This window comes from Pelmatolapia mariae, linkage group LG10_11, assembly GCF_036321145.2.
Source record: "Pelmatolapia mariae isolate MD_Pm_ZW linkage group LG10_11, Pm_UMD_F_2, whole genome shotgun sequence".
Lineage (NCBI taxonomy): Eukaryota > Metazoa > Chordata > Actinopteri > Cichliformes > Cichlidae > Pelmatolapia > Pelmatolapia mariae.
Window position 1 is genome coordinate 65247341 of NC_086236.1, and position 20062 is coordinate 65267402.

General features: G+C 36.3%; 1 protein-coding gene and 1 pseudogene across 1 annotated transcript; both read right to left on the reverse strand.

The window, feature by feature from the left end:
* Positions 1 to 2080: 2080 nt before the first annotated feature.
* Positions 2081 to 10941, reverse strand: LOC134635516 (sialic acid-binding Ig-like lectin 14). The gene is made up of 6 exons (XM_063484893.1): positions 10851 to 10941; positions 5078 to 5467; positions 4537 to 4857; positions 4145 to 4402; positions 3152 to 3260; positions 2081 to 3056 (listed from the first exon to the last, which is right to left on the reverse strand). The coding sequence occupies exons 1-6, from the start codon at positions 10939 to 10941 to the stop codon at positions 2948 to 2950; spliced, it is 1278 nt and encodes a 425-aa protein (XP_063340963.1). The 3' UTR covers positions 2081 to 2947.
* Positions 10834 to 18279, reverse strand: LOC134635517 (sialic acid-binding Ig-like lectin 14; annotated as a pseudogene).
* Positions 18280 to 20062: the final 1783 nt, after the last annotated feature.

Below are 20062 nucleotides of genomic sequence, written 5' to 3' on the forward strand. Positions count from 1 at the left end.
CCAATTAAAATACATTAGCATTTTGTAAAATTCTGCATTACTAAAATTCTATTCTAATATAAAAAAAAGAAAGAAAAGAAAGATGTGTTGTTGTTTTGGATATCTAAAATAAGTTAAAAAGCTGTAATGTATTTAAAAAACATGGATTTTTAAAAATGTACATTGCTGCAGCACTTCTTCTCTAACAGCTTATAGTTTAATCATACACATGTGAGCCACAGTTCACGTATTAAGCAGTCCACAGGTTAATATGCAATGACCTTAATGTTTTAAACATTACTTGTTTATTCCTCTTCTAATTCATCTGTTTTCAGCAAGTTTGTCTTTTGTGAAGATTATGCAAAAATTATTTTACTGAATTTCATTGAACTTGCTTTCAGCTAGGATGTGCATATTAAAGGAGCAAATGAATTTTGACATACAAGTGGCCCTCTTTCTTTAAAATTACAGAACCTTGAAGCAGGATGTGCCCTTAAGGACAACAAAATACTGCAACTGTAATCTCGTCCCTGTTTACTGTTTTCGTTTCTGATTTCCCATCAGCATTATTTTTTTATCATGACCTTGCTCTGTGACCACATAAATCTGATCATTTTGATGTGTTTGAATTACACAGATTTTTTTTTTGTTTTTTTTTTTACAAAAGAATAGCCAGTACTACAAGCAAGTTGTTCAGGAGCAGTGTTTGCTTTGAAAGAGAAAACACAAATCCCTTTAGGGTTGTGTCAGCAAGGGTATCCGGTGTAGAAATCTGCCAAATCAAACATCACATACGCCCCCTGAAGAATCCAATCCAATCCAATCCAATTTTATTTATAAAGCACTTTAAAATACCCAGCACAGGAACAAAGTGCTGTACAGAACATAAGTTAAAACAATAGAATAACAGAAAGCAGCAAAATAAATAAATAAAACACATAATACATAAAATTAAAACAGCCCTATATTAAAACAAAAACAAGATAAGACAGCATCGAATCACCTAAAAACAACTAAAATAAAATAAAAATAAAAACCAACATCTCATGTGGTGTCAAAGGCCAGGGTAAAGAGGTGGGTTTTCAAGAGTGATTTAAAAACAGGTAAAGAACTGGCCTGTCTAATCTCTAAAGGAAGCTCGTTCCACAGTTTTGGAGCTGCTACAGCAAAAGCACGATCTCCTCTAAGTTTACGCCCAGTCCTGCGTACATTCAGGAGCAACTGATCAGCTGACCTGAGAGAGCGGGTGGGTGTATAAGGCTGTAGCAGCTCAGAGAGATAAGATGGGGCGAGGCCATGGAAAGCTTTAAAAGCAAATAAAAGAATTTTAAAATGAATCCTAAAAGAAATGGGCAGCCAGTGAAGTGAAGCTAAAACAGGGGAAATGTGCTCAAACTTTCGAGTGCCAGTTAAAAGACGAGCTGCGGCATTTTGCACCCTCTGTAGTTGGGTAATATATGACGCGCTGACCCCAATATAAAGTGCATTACAGTAATCCAGCCGAGTGCTAACAAAGGCGTGGATCACTGTCTCAAAGTGCTGCCGTGAAAGAATTGGCTTTATTTTTGCCAGCTGCCTGAGGTGAAAGAAGCTAGATTTTACCACTGCCTTAATTTGATTATTAAACTTCAGATCACAGTCCACTTTGACCCCCAGGTTTGTGACAGTTGGCTTAACGTACTGGGCCAGGGAATCTAAATACACATTGGGGGTCTCAGTGGGGCTACCAAAAACCATCACCCCTGAAGAAACCCCTTCTAAATGTGAGAGTCTGTGAGTCTGTTTTTGCACATATCTTAAGGAATAGCGCATAACTGCCAGACACTTGTCCAAAAAGCTGTAAAGTTCAACAGGTTTCACAACATTGTAAAGAAATGCAATTTTTCTAGCTGCCCACAGAGGTCGACAAATGTACAAAACCCCCCCATTAAGATATAAAAACAGCTGTAACAATATACTTTTTATGTGCTCATTTTTAATTTAGCTTTTCAATTTAAAGGGTGTTAAAGAGAAATTACACATCAGTCATATGTAATAAATATACAAACTTACCAGACAAACACAACATAAATAAAAATAAGCACAATTATAAGGACAGAAATGTAAAGAGAAGCACTGACAAATAATGAGCTGTAGTAAGAATAGAAGACTATAAATGTTAGGGTTAATGTGTTGTAGGTTGCCATTTAAAAAGCCTGAATGCTTTTGTTTGCTCCCTATGTAACCCACGCATATGAGTATGTGCACGACCTCCATAAAGAGAACAAGCAGCCTTGAGAAGAACAGACTCCACTCAATGAAAGAAGCCACCTGGCGGGACAAGATAACAACAACATCCTGGGAGGGCTGCACTCACATCGTATAATCACGCTTGCACAACACACTTTGTAACCATATATAGTAATTTGTCTTAGTTAACACATCAACAAGCTTTATGAATATTCATGTGTGTAAACAATAAAAGCAACCTGCAGTGGGAAGCAAGTTGAAGTGGGTTGGAGACAACTGCTTCCCTCGGGGCGAGTGTAAACCAGAGCTCTGTGTGACCTCGTTCCTGAGTGAGTTTCTGTTTATCCAGCAGTATCAGAGGTGAAACTCTGACATTAATTTGCAAGTGTTTGCCTGGCAATACACTTAATATGTTAGTTAGCAATGGTAAGGAAGGAACAAGCGAAAACTGAGTGTCTGGTGTTTTTTTTGACTTGGGCACTGTGTTTTCCTGTGCCCATCTATGAGGGTGTAGCCCTATTTTCTCACCTGCTTCTCCCACCAATTCAGTTCAATTCAGTTCCTTTGTGAACAATTTTAATGGACTCTATGTATAAGTTGAAATAAAAAGTGTAGTTTGTTACATATAAAACATTCCCTACAATGCAATGTAAAAAATAATTAACAAAACAATAACAGACTGCCATTACAAAAGCACAGCTATCTGAAACTTGTGACTGGAAATCTGACGCCTGACTTTTCAGTTTACATGTTGTGCAATAACATCATAATCTGGTGACACATCCGCTTTTTGCAGTGACATGTAGGTTCTCTCCTCCTGATGTATGTTCACCTTTTTTCTTGAATTCCTTTGATGAGAAGAAACAGAAGCTGATTATTGTCTAAAAGTCTTGACTGCATTCAAAGAGTCAAAAAACATAAAAATGCATGTGGAGAAACATACCAAAGGAACCATATGTAGGTTATGCAGAAGGCATTCAAAGTGAGAGATACACCAGCAACAATCCAGGGAAGAACTGTACTGTAAGAACCACAATGTTTCACACGAGCTGCTGTAAGACAGAAGAGAGCACATGCAAACACACATACACACCAAACACACACAGATATATATAATAAAAATGTATATGATTATATATTTATATATATAAATTATGTTTCCTGGAGCCACAGCTGAGAGGCTAAACATCTCCCTGCAAGTTGCCAACCTCTGCTCTAAATTTATACTGTTGTGTAGCTACTGTAGATATCTCTGTCACGCTGACTGATGCATAGTGTGCAGAATGTTGTTGTGATATTTTGTTTATTGCAAATGTTTCCTTTGATTTGCACAGTTTAGATCTTTGAAAACTCTGAAAACACATGATCAGAAATATAAAAAACGTAATAACCAAGGTAAGATATGATTTTTAGTGAAAATATTAACTTCGCATTCAACACTGGTACGATCTACTGTCACATTCTGCATGACAAGTGTAGCTGAGACAGTGTTTTGCCCTCATTAACACTTATATTCCCAGTGAGCTAAAGTTTCCGTTTATCTGTGACACACATTTGGTTTATTAAGGAGGAAAAATATCTCAAATACTTAGTATATATATAAAGAAAAGAGAAGGAAAAAAAAGAAAACAGTCTGGTGGTAAATTAAAAGAAAACCTGAAACCCTGACACGTACAACGAGTTGATCAGGATGTTTGGCTTCATGTTAACAAAACATCTGAGAGGTAGGTACACAGACGCTTGGCTAGGTGAAAAATGTCTATTTGTCAACTCTATAAATGAATGTTGCTCTTGCTAGTTGGCTTCAGAAATATTACTACTTATTTGTACTTTATTAATGTGTAAGATCAGTTAAGTGTTAGGACAGAAAAAGCCATCCACCATTAGCTGATGTCAGTGTTGCTGCTTACCTGACTGAAAAAAGCACTTTACTTACATGTCACTGTTATGTTGATGTTTTCCTGCAGGGTATTGTTCATATGTTTTGCTGTACAGACGTACTGTCCAGAATGTTCAGTTGTAGCATTAATTATGGAGAGTGTGGCTGATCCAGTGTCATTGTGCAGGGTTATATCAGAACCAAGTTTAGACCACATAATCAGAGATGGAGGAAAACTTTCAACACTGCAGGTCAGATTCAGAGTTTCACCCTCCTTCACATTTGTGCCCCAGGTGACGTTAACTTCCTTCACATCTGTTAAACAAAAATACAAATGACATATTAATAAAACTTCTCTTTTTCACTTTCCTGTAAGACCATCTGACTAAGAGAGCACACTGCTTTCAAAAGATTTCAGCATACACAATTAAATAGTAAAAAATACTCACAGTTTACTTTTAAAGTTGAACCCCCCTCCGTAGTTTTTTCCCCAGTGAAGCGGATTTTACAGGTGACATTGGTGTTGTGGTGTTCAGCAGAGGAGTTGAAAGTCAGAGTTGAAATGTGTCTTTGTGTGAAAGCAGTTAGATTTTTAGTCCTGAAAGAAGTAATGTTTCCTGTAATGTAAGAATCAGTCCCTCGTGCTCCTCTCCATGTCCAGGTGATTTCAGGAACAGATCCAGAGCAGAGACCAGGAGCAACACAGGTCAGTGTGGCCTGTTGTCCCTCTTTCAGTGTGGGAATCTTAACTCTGGGTTTCTGACTAAGACCTAGTGGAAACACAGAACATTACCATAATCTGGTTAACTGCATGAAGTTCATCAATTACTTACATTTTGGCTTAAATAATAAGAAATTATGTTAAACAGGTAAATGTGGAACATAAAGCTTTATATTGTGTTCTAACAGCACACAGGGGTAAATAAATGTGCAAAATCACTTCATACTTGAGACAAAAATTAATTAAATGAAGTAGCAAAAAAACCCCACCTTCAACTGAGACAGTTGTCCTTTGAATAGATGCAAATCCATCTTCTCTCAAATTCCGTTCACCATTAACTCTGATCCGATACGATCCAGAATCTGACTCTTTGATATCATTAATGATGATGCTGCAGTTGTTCTGTCTTATATCAGGCTCTAAGAGTGACACACGTCCTTCAAAGCCATTCTGAACATGGATGTTTTTATTGGTGTGAAATATTATTTCATCATAATATTCACATGTAGTATATTTACATTTGTACCAAACTATATGTCTGGGTGTAAATCCAAAACCAGTAGTGAAAGAACACGGGATCACAACACAGAGTCCAGCCTCTGCTGTTAGTGTCTCACTAAGTGTGATGCAGTATTGTCCATAACATTGTTGTGATGTGCCTGTTAATACAAAGGAGGAGATAAAAAAAAGAGGAAAAGAATATTTGGTTCATCTGAATAGTTGGATTAATTTATGATGAATTCTATTTCAAGAATTAATACTTATAATCTGAATGCATTTCAAAAAAACACTTTTATTATGCACGCACACACACACACACACACACGCACACACACACACACACACACACACACACACACACACACACACACACACACACCTGCAAACATAACCGTATAAAACAAAGCAATGATAAAGCAGAATTACAAGATTATAAAGAAGAAGAATCAAACCTGTTTCAGCATTGCTGACTCTCACACACAAAAGGAAAGTTGCCCAGATCAGAACAAACATCCTGAATTTATTCTCGGCACATTCAGTTCCTCCCTCCAGTGAGAAACTTTATTGGAGCAAATGAAGTACAGAGCGATTAAGGGAATTCAACATTTTACATCACACATTGCAATACAGGATGTTGCATGCTTGGTTATTCCGTAGTTATGTACCCTAAAAATTTTTTGGTAAACAAAAATCTGTTCTCAAAAGATAAATGACTAAAGCAAAATATTTTTTGCAGCTCAACAAGAGCACTAATACAATTAAAAACTGTTACTACTGTATTTTATTTAACTTTAGATCATCTGTATGATTTAATGAATTGGAGAACTGTGAACAGTGGATTCTCAAACTAACAATTTTTGACCAGCACAGTCAACACTTTTATACAATATTGTTTTTCATTTAGTGTTTTAAAGATATTTTGAAAAAAGCATTAAATGAATATTTTATTTACCTCATTTGTCTATTTCTTCTTCACTCTTCTATCCACAGTGAAACTCTGCTGACTTTTAATCTTCATGCTTCTTTTTTCCTTTCTTCCGTATTTTTACAGCAAGATTTCAGGAAGTGTATGACTCATTCACTTTTATGAAGTTATCTTATATAACCAGGGGTGCACATAAGTGGTCCGCAGGTGCGCATTCGCTGTCAAAATAAAATATGCGCACCAGACAAGAAGTTGCATACATACGATTTTCTGGAGGAGGACAGACATTTGTTTAGAACATGTAAAGATGTCGAAGAAGCAAGCTCCTTTAAGCAATTACTTTGGTGTTCCTCCACCTCCAAAGAAATGTCAGAAGGAGTCTGAACCACAAAAGAACCGCGTATTCTCGGAAAAGTGGTTGCAGGAGGTGAGCTGGCTTCAAACAAATGATAAACGCACAGAGATGTGGTGCAGAATATGCCGTGAAAATCCCACTCTATAGCGGACAAAAACAGTGCCTTTTATATGTACGCAAACGCGCGTTGCAACTTCTTATCTGGTGCGCGTCTTTTATTTTGACAGCGAATGCGCACCACTTATGTGCACCCTTGTATATAACACTATATATCAAGGGCGTAGATTTGGTTTTGGCATTGGTGGGGACGGATGATTCAACCACCGAACCCTGCCCTGTTTCTTTTTTTTTCTTCCTTTTTGTCTTTGCTTCTTGATTTAAAAAAAAGGAGAAATATACTTGCCTACATATGCTATTCTACATGCTTTTAAATCATTTAAAATTACAATTCATAGTTTTATATGTGAATTCTATAATGTTAAATTACTATTAAACAAATGACTAAGTATTTTAGACTTTAGTTTACTTCAGCCATATTCCATATAAATCAAGTATCATACAAAAATAAAAATAGCTTCAAATAGAGTCATGACAATAAAAGAATATGACTTTAAGGACTTAAGAACAATACTTCAGTTATAGTACATCAACATCTCTTATACATTAGCACTAAGGGAACACTAAATGACCTGCTGGTTTTTGTCCATAAAACTACTCATCTAAGATTACCACAAAATTATTATTCTGTGCTTGGTGTGCCTCACCTTTGGCCCTGGCTCTTCCCCTCTGACTGCACTAGGACATATTGCCACCTGATAAAATAACACATTGATTCGTGCCATATAAAAAGTGAGACATGTCAATTCCGATTCTTTGCCAAATGTACACTAATGAATCAATTTACATCAGCAGCCTAACAATTGTCATGATAATAAATACTAGTTAATCTATAGCACCAAAACATCAGTCAGTCACCTGTGACCTCGCCTCTTCACCTCTGTCCGAGCTACAACATGGCAGAGCTGCCTCTGTCACCTGATAAATAACAGTGAGACATTCCAAATACATGCAGTCACACATGTGCTTCAAATACAGCCATGAACCACCAAGTCATCATCCAATTCCACCTGTGATCTTGTATCACCGTTACTCTCTGAGCTCTCGGTTCTTCTGTCACCTGACAAATAGGACATACATGACAATAAGAATAAAATGTGTAGCTGCTTCAGTGTTTCTGTCAATTTGTGCAGATCTTGACTCATCAGTAATATTTTTGGGGTGAGTGCATTTTTAAAACAATTTGTGCAAACTGCACTACAAGGTGGAATATTTGCAAAATCATGACTACTTCATGATATTTTGTATCAAAAATTTACCCTATGAATATGTCAGTGCCATTAGGATGAAATTATTGTGTCACCAACATTTTAATGTTAGGCATATAATTTTAATAGCCTCTGTAAACTAATATCCTGGCTTACTCGAGGCTGCTGTTTTCTCTGACACTTTCAATCAAAATTAGAAATGCTACTCTGAGACTGAGAGAACTAACAGTGCTGCCTGTTGTGCAGTTAGTTTCCAAAACACGTTATTCATGGTCACATACAATTTTAGACTGATGTGGGCCAAAGCCTAGCGTTATTATGATGGACACATTTTATGAGTGAGCTTGACTTTGATTTGATATACCTTTATTTGGTTTTTGATTTGATATACCTTTATTAGTCCCACAAGGGGAAATTTCATGTTAAGGCTGCCGACCTATTGCACGCAATGGCAGCGCCATCTTACCCTCCGACCATACATACATTACACAAAAACATCACATGGGGAAGACAGGTCAGAGAGGTATAACAATGGAAAATGCACCACATAAGGAAAGATAAGGAGAAAAAAATAACTCCCCCCAGACTGAGCTCCAACAGGGAGATCAGTTTGAGAACAGAAAAAAAACACCTCTGCACATAGCACATGAAAAAACTCTTAATACACCAAAGAAACACATGACAAGCAACAGGGGTGGGTGAGAGACAGCCAGTGTAGACAGTACATCCGGGCCTGCAGTCTATGCGCTGGTCTCCTTGATCCACCGTCAGCATCGGAGGGGAATAAGCGTCGAAGGCGTTTGGAGGGGGAGGGGGGGATGAGTGTATGTCTGTATGACTTTAAGTGACTTACAGGTTTCTGTGAAAAATGCTTTCTTATATCCAGGTTCTTCCTTTTTGCTGCCATCCTCCTCTTCTCTTTGCAGGTCCTCGCAGCGCAGGCTTGCCGCTGCTAAAACTAAACAGAGCTCCCTGACAGGCACAGCCAATCACATTGGCCATATTTGTTACTTGAGGTAGGAGAACATGATTTAACTCTTTCTGCACCGCTGGGTGAATGAGACGTTGACAGATCGGTTTTTTTTTCTTTCTATCGGGTTTGTTTTTCTTTACTCGAAGAGATCAAATTATTGGTGGGGACAATTCAATAATCGCTGGATATTGGTGGGGACATGTCCCTTCCGTCCATGCCAAATCTACGCCCTTGCTATATATGCTCTATATTATATAATAAAATAGTCATCATCAACTCATAATTATAAAAAAACCCCAAACATTTTTTTTTCATTATTTCTTTGGAAATTATTTGTTTTTTTTTAAATATATATATATAGTTTTAGGTTTCAGTCAGAGTCTGTTTGCATGTCCCTGCTTTCTGCTAAATTATTTTATACCCCCCCCTGATTTTTAGACCTGTATGTTGAAACAGTCTGCAGTGCAAACAAGCATAAAATCAGAAACTGATTGCAATGAGATGGTCCTGGGTCTGTTTTCCAGTTTAGTTTATTTAAGTATTATAGATTCCTGGCTTGCCTAATGTTTATGTTGACTCTTGTATTTGTCCCTCTTACTCAATGTAGTTATCCTCTTAGCAGCTGCCTTAGTTTTATTCCCCCCTTTGTCTCAAGCCCTGTGCACTTAGTCTTTTCATGTGACTGTTATATCACTTCCTGTTGTATTTTGGTAAGTCTGCTATCTTTCCCTTTGTCCTTTGTCAGTTCACTTTCCCCAGCTCCAGTGCTGTTTATTCTCCGATTTCTGTAGAGGTTTACAGTTCCCTTTTGTATTTTGTGCTTCACCTTTTTTGTATTTTGGTCATCAGCCTAAATAAACGGCTTGTTTGTTTCACTCAGTCTATCTGTGAGATTACATTTGGGCCCTCTTCTCCACTGCATACCTATGACATGTGATCCTGTATTTGCTTGTGTTACACAATTCAGACTGCTACAGCATTAATAGGTGTTCTGACTTTGATTAAATCATGAGACATGGTGCAGCAGCACCAGGATCACAACTCCACAGTATCTGAGTTGTCATGTACCACTGTTGGTTTACACTGCCCCCTATTGGTGAATGGTGTGAAAGGTAGAGGAGAAAAAAACTCACTATAAACAAAAGTGTCAAATCTCACAGTGGGCATCTGAATGTTGTTTTGTTGTTGTTTTTTTTGTTTTTTTCAGTTATATATGTTAGGTTTTTTACCCTACAATATTAAGTGCCTTGGGGCAACTGTGATTTGGCTCTATATAAATTAAATTTATGTCATTCAATTTTAAATGCCATTGGAACAACATGGTGGATACCCATGCCAACATAACATAAGGAAATCCCTTACAAGCTGGAGGTTTTCAGAGAAATGAAAATACATGACCTTAGATATGAAGTTTGGTAACTGGGAAAAATACATTACTGAGAACAAAATACTGAGAACAAAAATATTAAGTAGCTGTATGGTAAAAAAAAAAGGCCAACTTTTATTGGTAAATAAATTTACACACTTTTAATTATATCATTTCAATGTTTCTGACAAGACAAACTCAGGGTGGGCATTTGCCATCTCAACAATAAAACAGGTGGGCATTTGCCAAAAGGCCAACTTTTATTGGTAAATAAATTTACACACTTTTAATTATATCATTTCAATGTTTCTGACAAGACAAACTCAGGGTGGGCATTTGCCATCTCAACAATAAAACAGGAAAAATCATTCCACAACATACAGATTTAAGACTAACATTAAACTGGAGATTTTAATATAATAAAGATATATCTAAAATTTGTATCAACCATGACATTTTCTAAAATATCATGCTATTTCAGATAATTTGAGAGACAAGCTGACACTGGAACATTTGATTATTTAATTTTTCTGAAACTGAGAACCATGTTGGCCACAAGCACTTTTTTCTGACCAGATGGAGATTTAAAACAAATACTTATCCTTATGTCATCCTCCTTTTCTGGAAAACAGTCTGTAATCTCCAGTGCCACCACCTCCTCCTCTTTCACCTTCTTCTCCACCATCATCTCCCCCTTCTTCTTGTACTACTTTCTTAATTTGAGCATCATTTATTGCTTTCCTCCTTAATGCTTCCCTGGCACTATTTCTTTTCAAAGGGATAAATTAGTGTCAGCATACGCCACTTCTTTTGGTCCACAGTTTAAGCTGAGAGTCTGATTTTCTTCTAATAGGGAACTATCATATACCTGTTAGATAGAAAGTAAATAATATTAGTTGTTCATTTCTATCTGGTATCTTTACATTCTTTTGTTATTAAATTGTTGTGACTTTTTTGGCCTGACAGTCAACTTGATGCAACATTGAACCTTGAATTACTGTCATGCTTTGCAGTTTTTGTATTGGTTGTTTTTGATCATGGCTGTTAAAGATGCATGTTTGCTCATTTATAGGTTCATGATTAGATTTTGGTTCACCAGAATAAGTCTGCAGGTTTCAGTGTTATAAAGCATCTCTTTTCCTGCTTAGTCTGCAAGTCCAGTCTGCTATGATTAGTGAATGTGTCTGGTTGGCACACAATCTTGATTGTACTGTATCTGTAGTCATAACTCTATGAGTATGGGTAACAAAACGTTATAGTTTGCCCATACACATTTCAAACTGAATCCCAACACAATTCTAAAAAATGTTTGCAGGGTTTAACACTTGCAAAATAACTGGCATTATGAGCAGTTGTTTCTCTTCTAACACATATGCTTTCAGTTAATGAAATTATGCACAACTTTCTCAATTTAAACTAAACTTGGCGGACAGACAAATGGTGGGTATGTAAAAGAAATCAGTTAATTGTGGAATGAAAATGGCCCATTTTCATTCAAACTGTAGAACCTGTTTTACAGTTTAAATGAAACTTCTTTCAATGCTTAAAAATAGTTGGTTTTAATGTTTTTAATTTCAAAAGCTTTAGATCTTTGCAACTTTGCAGACTTTTAGTAGTACAAAAAATGAAATATTAATTAATAAAGTGTAAATATGGCCACTTCAGCATTCTAGACATGTGAGCAAAAACTCATATTTTACCAGTAATATTAAAAAAAAATGCCAGATGAACATTACTACCTGTGGATCATCTTGACGTCTGTCCATCTCCAAAGTCTCATGAAGGTTTCCAGAGCTCTTCTGTTTTTTTCTGAGAATTATATTTTTTAAGAACCAAATTCATGTTCAACCTTATTTACAGAGAAAATCTAATAATAATTAGAAAAGTAAATGCCGTACCTGTAATACTTTTTGGCCAAAAAGCAAACAACTGCTGTAAGAAGTGTCCCAATCAAAAAGGCAATGATGACTTTTAGGTATCCTTTGCTTAAATCTAACGGTTGCTCTGCACTCAAAGGAACAACATGGAAAAACGCATATTTTTACTTTATTATATTTTGCACAAGTTAAATGTTTTCTTATGTGTTACTAAAAAACTAACTGTAGTGGTCAAAAAGTGTTTATTTGAAAACATATACCATATTTTTTAGAGTTGTTGTGGATTGTGAATTTTTCTTTAGCTTCTTCATTTCCATTGTTGCTGACACATTCAAGAGTGATGTTGCCATGCTTTTCTACATTTAGGCTGACAGTGCTGTTGACTGTGTCATTTGACACAGCAGTAACGACAGAGTACTCAGTGTTGTTCTTGAGGGGCAACCACTGGATGGTAGGTAAAGGAAACCCTTCAATGATACACACACAGGTCAAGATCTGTGACTGAAGCACACATCCTGAACCATTTTGAATATTTGATAACCCTGTAAAAAGAAATGCCAGATTATAAAACAAAGTAAATTGTGAGTTTGGTATGAATATGAATTTCAGATTCAAGATTAGTGCTGTCTACTCACAAGTCACAGTCACACTGACATTTATGGTCACAATTGTGTCCAGATGTTTTGCACCACAGATGTACTGTCCAGAATCTTTTGCTGTCACATTTGGGATGGAAAGTGTTGCTGATCCAGTGTCATTGTGCAAATTAGTGTGAATTCCACTCTGAAGATTTGTGTTGTCACTAACTTTTTTCCACACAATAAGAGCTGGAGGGATACTTTCAACACTGCAGGTCAAATTCAGAATATTTCCCTCATTAAGAGTTGTGTTCCCAGTTATCAGTGGCCTCCTTTTATCTGTGGAACAGAATTCAGCAATTTATAATATGCAGGGCGAAAAAAGAATTATTCAAGATAACCTTTAAAGAATCATGAAAGACTAAGTTTCCTCATTCCACATACTGCTCTCCATGATTCACATCCCAACACTAAAAGAGGAAATATCCTTGGGAATAGAAGTAATATTGTATCTCATCCATAATTAGATTTTCCTTCAATTCACTTGTATTTCTCTTTTCCAAATTCAAACATTGAAGGTAAATCACACTCTGTACTATGGAACGCTTTTTTGACAGTCAGGTGTTTGGGAATGGAAAAAGAGTACCCAAATGCAGGACACACATACTGACTGACTATGAGCATGGTGTTTATTATAAAGATGGGATGAACAGAACATGAAAGGTTGAACTAAACTGATTAAGTGGACTGAACTGACAACACACATAAGGAATAGGCAATGACGGGACAAGAAACTGAGGGAAACTGAGGGCTTAAATACACAGGATACTGACGATGAATGGAAACAGGTGAGAACACAGCTGAACTAAATATATATCATTATAGTAGAAGATTGGTACTGTCTACTTACAAGTCACAGTCACATCAAAATATAAGGTCATAGTTGTGTCCAGATGTTTTGCACCACAGACGTACTGTCCAGAATCTTCTGCTGTCACATTCTGGATGACAAATGTAGCTGATCCAGTGTTACTGTGCAGATCAGTGTAAGTTCCAATATGAAGGTTTGTGTTGGAGCTAGGTTTTTTCCACACAATAAGAGCTGGAGGGATACTTTCAACACTGCAGGTCAAATTCAGAACATCTCCCTCTTTAACAGTTGTATTTCCAATGATCAGAGGTTGCCTTAAATCTGTGGAACAGATTTTAGTAATTTATTTAAGATAAAGAAGGATGAAATGGCTAAAACAAAAATATTTGAATATTCTAATGGATGACAAAACCTTTGACCCAGACTGTGATTTTGTACAATACTTTTTCCATGTAGGGGGCATTTTGGCTAGCATGTTTCGGCTTTATTTTTGCCTTGATGATGCAGTGAGGGACACCAGTGTCCCGCTATTTACAGTATGGAGGGAAACAAAATAATTATTCAAGATACCTAAACACAGAAAGTGGGAATATCTTTTGATAAGATGATGTCTGACCATTCTCAAGTATAATAGGGAACACGTTTTTGTTGGCATGGTTTAAGTTTCCTTGTTTCTCATCCTGCTCAGTATCATTCACATCAAAACACTAAAAGAGGGAATATCCTTGGGAATAATAGTTAGTAATGTCATTAATAACATTAATGCAATTGAAATCCATTTTTTAATGCAGTGGTAAATCAATCAATAATAAGTTTCCTTGGGGTAGTGTTTAGTACTTACATATGCTGGTAAGGTAGTAATAATTTGGTCTAAAGATTTTAGGAAGTGTTTTAATTAATGTGGACTTTTGATGATATGACATTTTGTATTGATGAAGGGTCATAATAAGATAATCTATGTTATCTCTCTTCCAATTTACCAATTCACCTCTATTTCTCTTTTAACAATTCAAAAGTTGAAGTGAAATCACACTCTAAATTTTGGAACACTTTATTTTACCTTTAAACAAAATTATGGCTACTTTTCCAATCTATTATAGTGGAATATTAGTGCTGTCTACTTACAAGTCACAGTCACATTGACGTAAGAAGTCAGAGTTGTGTCCAGATGTTTTGCAGCACAGATGTACTGTCCAGAATGTTCTGCTGTTACATTCTGGATGACAAGTGTTGCTGATCCAGTGTCATTGTGCAGATCAGTGTAAGTTCCAATATGAAGGTTTGTGTTGTCACTAACTTTTTTCCACACAATAAGAGCTGGAGGGATACTGTCCACACTGCAGGTCAAATTCAGAACATCTCCCTCTTTACCAGCTGTATTCCCAGTGATCAGAGGTTGCCTTGAATCTGTGGAACACATTTTAATAATTTATTTAAGATAAGGAAGGATGAAATGGCTGAAACAAAAATATTTTAATATTCTAAGGGATGACAAAACCTTTGACCCAGACTGTGATTTTGTACAATATGGACGGATAGATGGATGTTTCGGGTTTATTTTTGCCTTGATGATGCAGTGATGGACACTAGTGTCCCTGTTATACTTTGGGCTCCATTTTGTTGGTATGGTTCAAGTTTATTTCCCACCATCCCCACCATCATCATCAAAACACAAAAAGAGGGAATGTCTTTCAAAAAACTGTTCCATTGCTCCAGTAGTTTTCCAGAGAAACAATGCCAAATTGTACAGTAGCTGCTCTGGCAGTGCATTGTGGCCTGATAACTTTATATTATTTTATTTTTGAAAATGTATTTCTATTTTCTTACCCACCTTTATCTTTATGTCATGACATTTAAAAAAGGTTTACTGTAACAATACAGATCAAGGTTTTTGGCTACCTATCATATTTATACAATTGTGTGCAATTCTAAACTTTACTAGAAGATTAGTACTATCTACTTACAAGTCACAGTTACAGTGACATAAGAAGTCACGGTGGTATTCAGATGTTTTGCTGTGCAGATGTACTGTCCAGATTGCTGTGCTGTCACATTTGGAATGGTAAGTGTAGCTGATCCAGTGTCATTATACAGGTAAGTTCCACTATGAAGGTTTGTGTTTGTACTCAATTTTTTCCACACAATAAGAGCTGGAGGGAAACTTTCAACACTGCAGGTTAGATTCAGAACATTTTCTTCTTCTACAGTTGTATTGCCAGTGATCTGCAGTTTCCTTTTATCTGTGGGACACACAAGTAAAGTGGGATGAAACAATGAATGTAATACTAAAAAAACATAAAAAAATAACCTTTGACCCATACAGTGATGGGATCCAATATTTTTCACACTGAGGGAAATTTTCTGTTTTGGCTTTATTTTTCACTAATAGTGCTCTCCACTATAGTCACTGAAACACCAAAAAGAGGTAGAATCTTTTGGAAGAATGGTCTTTCATCTATCAGAAACGATACTGAAGCTGACTACCTGTCAGGTTTATACACTTATGTGTATTAGTGAACTGCAGATTTGAGAAGATTATTACTGTCTACTTACAAGTCACAGTTACGTTGACATTTACAGTTAGAACTGTATCCAGATGTTTTGCTGCACAGACATATTGTCCAGAATGTTCTGCTGCCACATTCTGGATAACAAGTGTAGCTGATCCAGTGTCATTGTACAGATCAGTGTTAGTTCCATTGTAAGGATTTATATTGGAAGTCAATGTTTTCCAAACAATAAGAGCTGGAGGAAAACTTTCAATACTGCAGGTTAGATTCAGAACATCTCCCTCTTTAACGACCGTTCTCCCAGTGATCTGAGGTTTCCTGTAATCTGTGCAGCACATTTACTTGGTTTATTTGAGGAAGGAGACAATAACATATAACTGTTTACCACAAAAATATGAATGAGTTTCTGCTCTAAATTGTAGATGCTAATGTTAACAACAAACTAAACTGATACAGTGTCTTTAACATGTGCACAGTTATTTTCTATTAATCAGCATTTAAAGGACAATTTGATCATTGTAGAATCTCACTGGAGGTTTTCTCTTGAATATACACAGAATATTTACAATGTTTCCATTTCCATGACTACATTCATTTTCGAGGAATGTTCTTTATGTAAACCAGTGCTGTCTCTTTTTCAGAAGACAGTTTTTTTAAAAGATGTATTTTTTTCTTTAAAAGCACAAAGTTGTGAACTTACACATCACCCTTACAGTGACTTTCTCCTTCAGAGTATTGTTCATATATTCAGCCGTACAAACATACTGTCCAGCATGTTTTGCTGTTGCATTTAGGATGATAAATGTTGCTGATCCTGAATCACTGTGCAGGTTTGTGTCTGAACTAAGTCTGGACCACCTAATCAGAGATAGAGGGAAACTTTCAACACTGCAGGTCAGATTCAGTGATTCATGCTCTTTCATCCTTCTAACACCACTTATTTTAACTTCCTTCAAGTCTATGAGAAGAAGACAAGAAGACAAAAAATAACTTTCTTACATTTGCCCCCAAAAAGTTGTACAATTCAACAAGGTTCACAACATTTTATGTTTATAGCAAAGTACTCACAGTTCACATTCAAGGTTGAAGTCTCTTCTGTAATTGTTTCACCTGTAAAACTGATCTTACAGGTGACGTTCGTGTTGTGGTGTTTAGCTGATGGGTTAAAGGTCAAAGTTGAGACAGGACTCTGTGTTACATCAGTCAGATTCTCAGTCTTGAAATCAGTGCTGTTTCCTGTAATGTAAATTTCAGTCCCTCCTGCTCCTCTCCATGTCCAGGTGATTTCAGGAACAGATCCAGAGCAGAGACCAGGAGCAACACAGGTCAGTGTGGCCTGCTGTCCCTCTGTCAGTGTGGGAATCATTACTGTGGGCTTCTGATTAAAACCTAATGGGAAAACAATACATTTTTGATTTTTGGTTAAACATTTTGGGTGTTTAAGACTTCAAGTATGTTTGTGTTTTAGTCTACATTTTCATACCTTGTACATGAACAGTCACTCTGGGAGAGAATGAAAATCCATCAGGTTTTCTATTCAGTTCACCAATAACTCTGAGGTGATATGATCCAGAATCAGACTGTTTTAGCTTATTAATGAAGATGCTGCAGTTGTTCTGGCTCAGATCAGGCTCCAAAAAGGACACTCGTCCTTTAAACCCAGACTGAACTTTAATGCTGTTGTTGGTGTGAAATATCATGATAGGATTACCACATCTTGGTTCAGATACTTCACATTTATACCAAGCTATATGTTTAGGTGTAAAGCCATCACCAGTACTAAAAGAACACGGGATCACAACACAGAGCCCAGCCTCTACTGTTACTTCTCCCTCACTGAGAGTGACACAGTATCCACTGACACAGTGTTGTCGTCCCCAGGCTGAGGCACCTATTAATGCAAGGGAAATATAAAAAATAGACAGTTTTTAGTTTCAAACAGTAAGGTTGTGTCTGATCCTTGATAAATTACTACTTGAGACAGTAGTAATACTAAATTATGATAAATTCTGGGTGGTAATAGATAATTTATAATCTGGATACATGTTATGAAACAGTTTTATATGCAAATGTTAAAAGATTATTGAATATCAGCTGAATTAGGAGGTTAGTTAGAAGAAGATACAAACTTATGTCAGCACTGCTACATGTCACAGAGGAAAGCAGAGCTGCCCAGGTGAGAACAGACATGCTTGATATTCGATGCTCAACACGTTGAGTCTCTTCCTCCACAGGACAAATTTGTATTAATGCTAAAAATAAACATTCAGAAATTACATCAAAGGAAAGACCCCAGCTTCCGTCACACATCTCATGAAAGTCAGATCTCATGTCACATGTTTATTTATGTTGTAATTATGATGTGTACATCCTTTACCGAGGACTACGGCTGCTCCAAAGACTTAATCTTTATATAGTTAAGCACTTAACAGGACAGTTTTATGTTATCTGTATCAATGTATTATACACAGTTAACTCATAACTATTACAGCAGCGAGATCTATAACATTTTAGTATAAAATAAAAAAGTATAACAAAGTATGGCTCATCTGCAGTTTAAAGTATATACTTGAAAACCATCTTTACCTCTTTTTGTCTTGTTCTTGTTCACTCTTCTGTGAACTGATCTGTGCTGACGTTTTAATTCAAAGTTTCTGTTCCTCACTTTTTTCTATTTCTTCTTTTGTTTTGCAACAGGATTTCCAGATGTTTATCAGCATAACACTGAACTTTACAGACTGGCTTTCACAAAGTTATTATTATATCACACTCTGTATGACATACATATGTTTCATTTCATTGATTGAATAATTAGTGTTGAGTAGGAAAAATATTCTTTGAAGAATTTAAATACCAGTAAAACCATATCATTGAGATTTTTGTGTGTTTTTTTAATTAATTAATTTTTTTTACATGACTTCAACAGAGTAACCCACAAATAGAACAACTATATTGCCATTGATGGGCTTTGTCAAAAACTAACATCTGCAGGTATTAAAATGGTCATATTAAAATCCCCGAGTCAGATGAAATGGACTAAAATGTCCAAAATAAAATAAAGAATGCCACTCAGCATTTCCCCATTTCAGCTGCATACAACATCTCTGCAAATACTTCAGCAATTTTTGGATTTTTTTTTAATGTATTTGTATTGTAACTGCTGTACTGTGTATTTTAACACCATATAAGGCACTGACGTGCTCGCTGTATCTATGGAAACCTCCTGTTAAGCTTGAGGTGCAACATTGTAAGAATAATGTAACAATTCGTGTGTGTGTGTGTGTGTGTGTGTGTGTGTGTGTGTGTGTGTCATTCCAGTCCCTGAGTGTTCAGGAGTCTGATGGCTTGGGGGAAGAAACTTTTCCGTAGTCTCGTAGTGAGGGCCCGGATGCTCTGGTACTTTTTTCCAGAAGGCAGCATCTAAAATCTCAGATAAAATTTATGTGAATCATTGGACAATTTCAGATGATCTAAAGTACCCCGGTGACTGACTCAGGGTTTAAATGAACTCTCCTTCTGGAACAGAAAGGCCAGAGTTTTCTTCCTTTCCTTGATTGAGTTTAACTTTTTTCTTGAGTTCTTGTATAAGAAAGTAGAAAAGTGGATGATATCACTTGCATGAAAAAGAGCCTTTAAAATAGTAAATGAAGATGTAATATCTCACCAAAGAAACACAACGGAGATTATGAAGATTATATTCAGTTCAGGAAGGATAGCACAGTTTTTGTATCTATCTTCCTGCATCTGTCGTAGGTCAAGACAATGAGAGTATTTGTCCAATGGTAACCTGCAGTTCAAACTGACAATGTAAGCATTTTCTTTATGATACACAGTTATCGTGTTAGCAACTGAAAGTTAGAAAGGAACAAGAAGAAAATACAAAATTACTGGAACAGCATATTATTTGCTTGGGCACAAAAATGTCAGCATTGTGCTACAGCTACTTGGAAATTAGTCAACAATTTTTTTTTTT

Bases quoted from the DNA above. Each gene is read 5' to 3' on its own strand.
- LOC134635516 (XM_063484893.1), bottom strand. From the start codon at position 10,941: ATGATGGTGGAGAAGAAGGTGAAAGAGGAGGAGGTGGTGGCACTGGAG. The intron at 5,468-10,850 runs GTATTTGTTTTA...TTGTATTAACAG, and splicing joins GGAGGATGACATAAGGATAA to GCACATCACAACAATGTTAT. The intron at 3,057-3,151 runs GTATGTTTCTCC...TTCTCATCAAAG, and splicing joins ACCTACATATGGTTCCTTTG to GAATTCAAGAAAAAAGGTGA.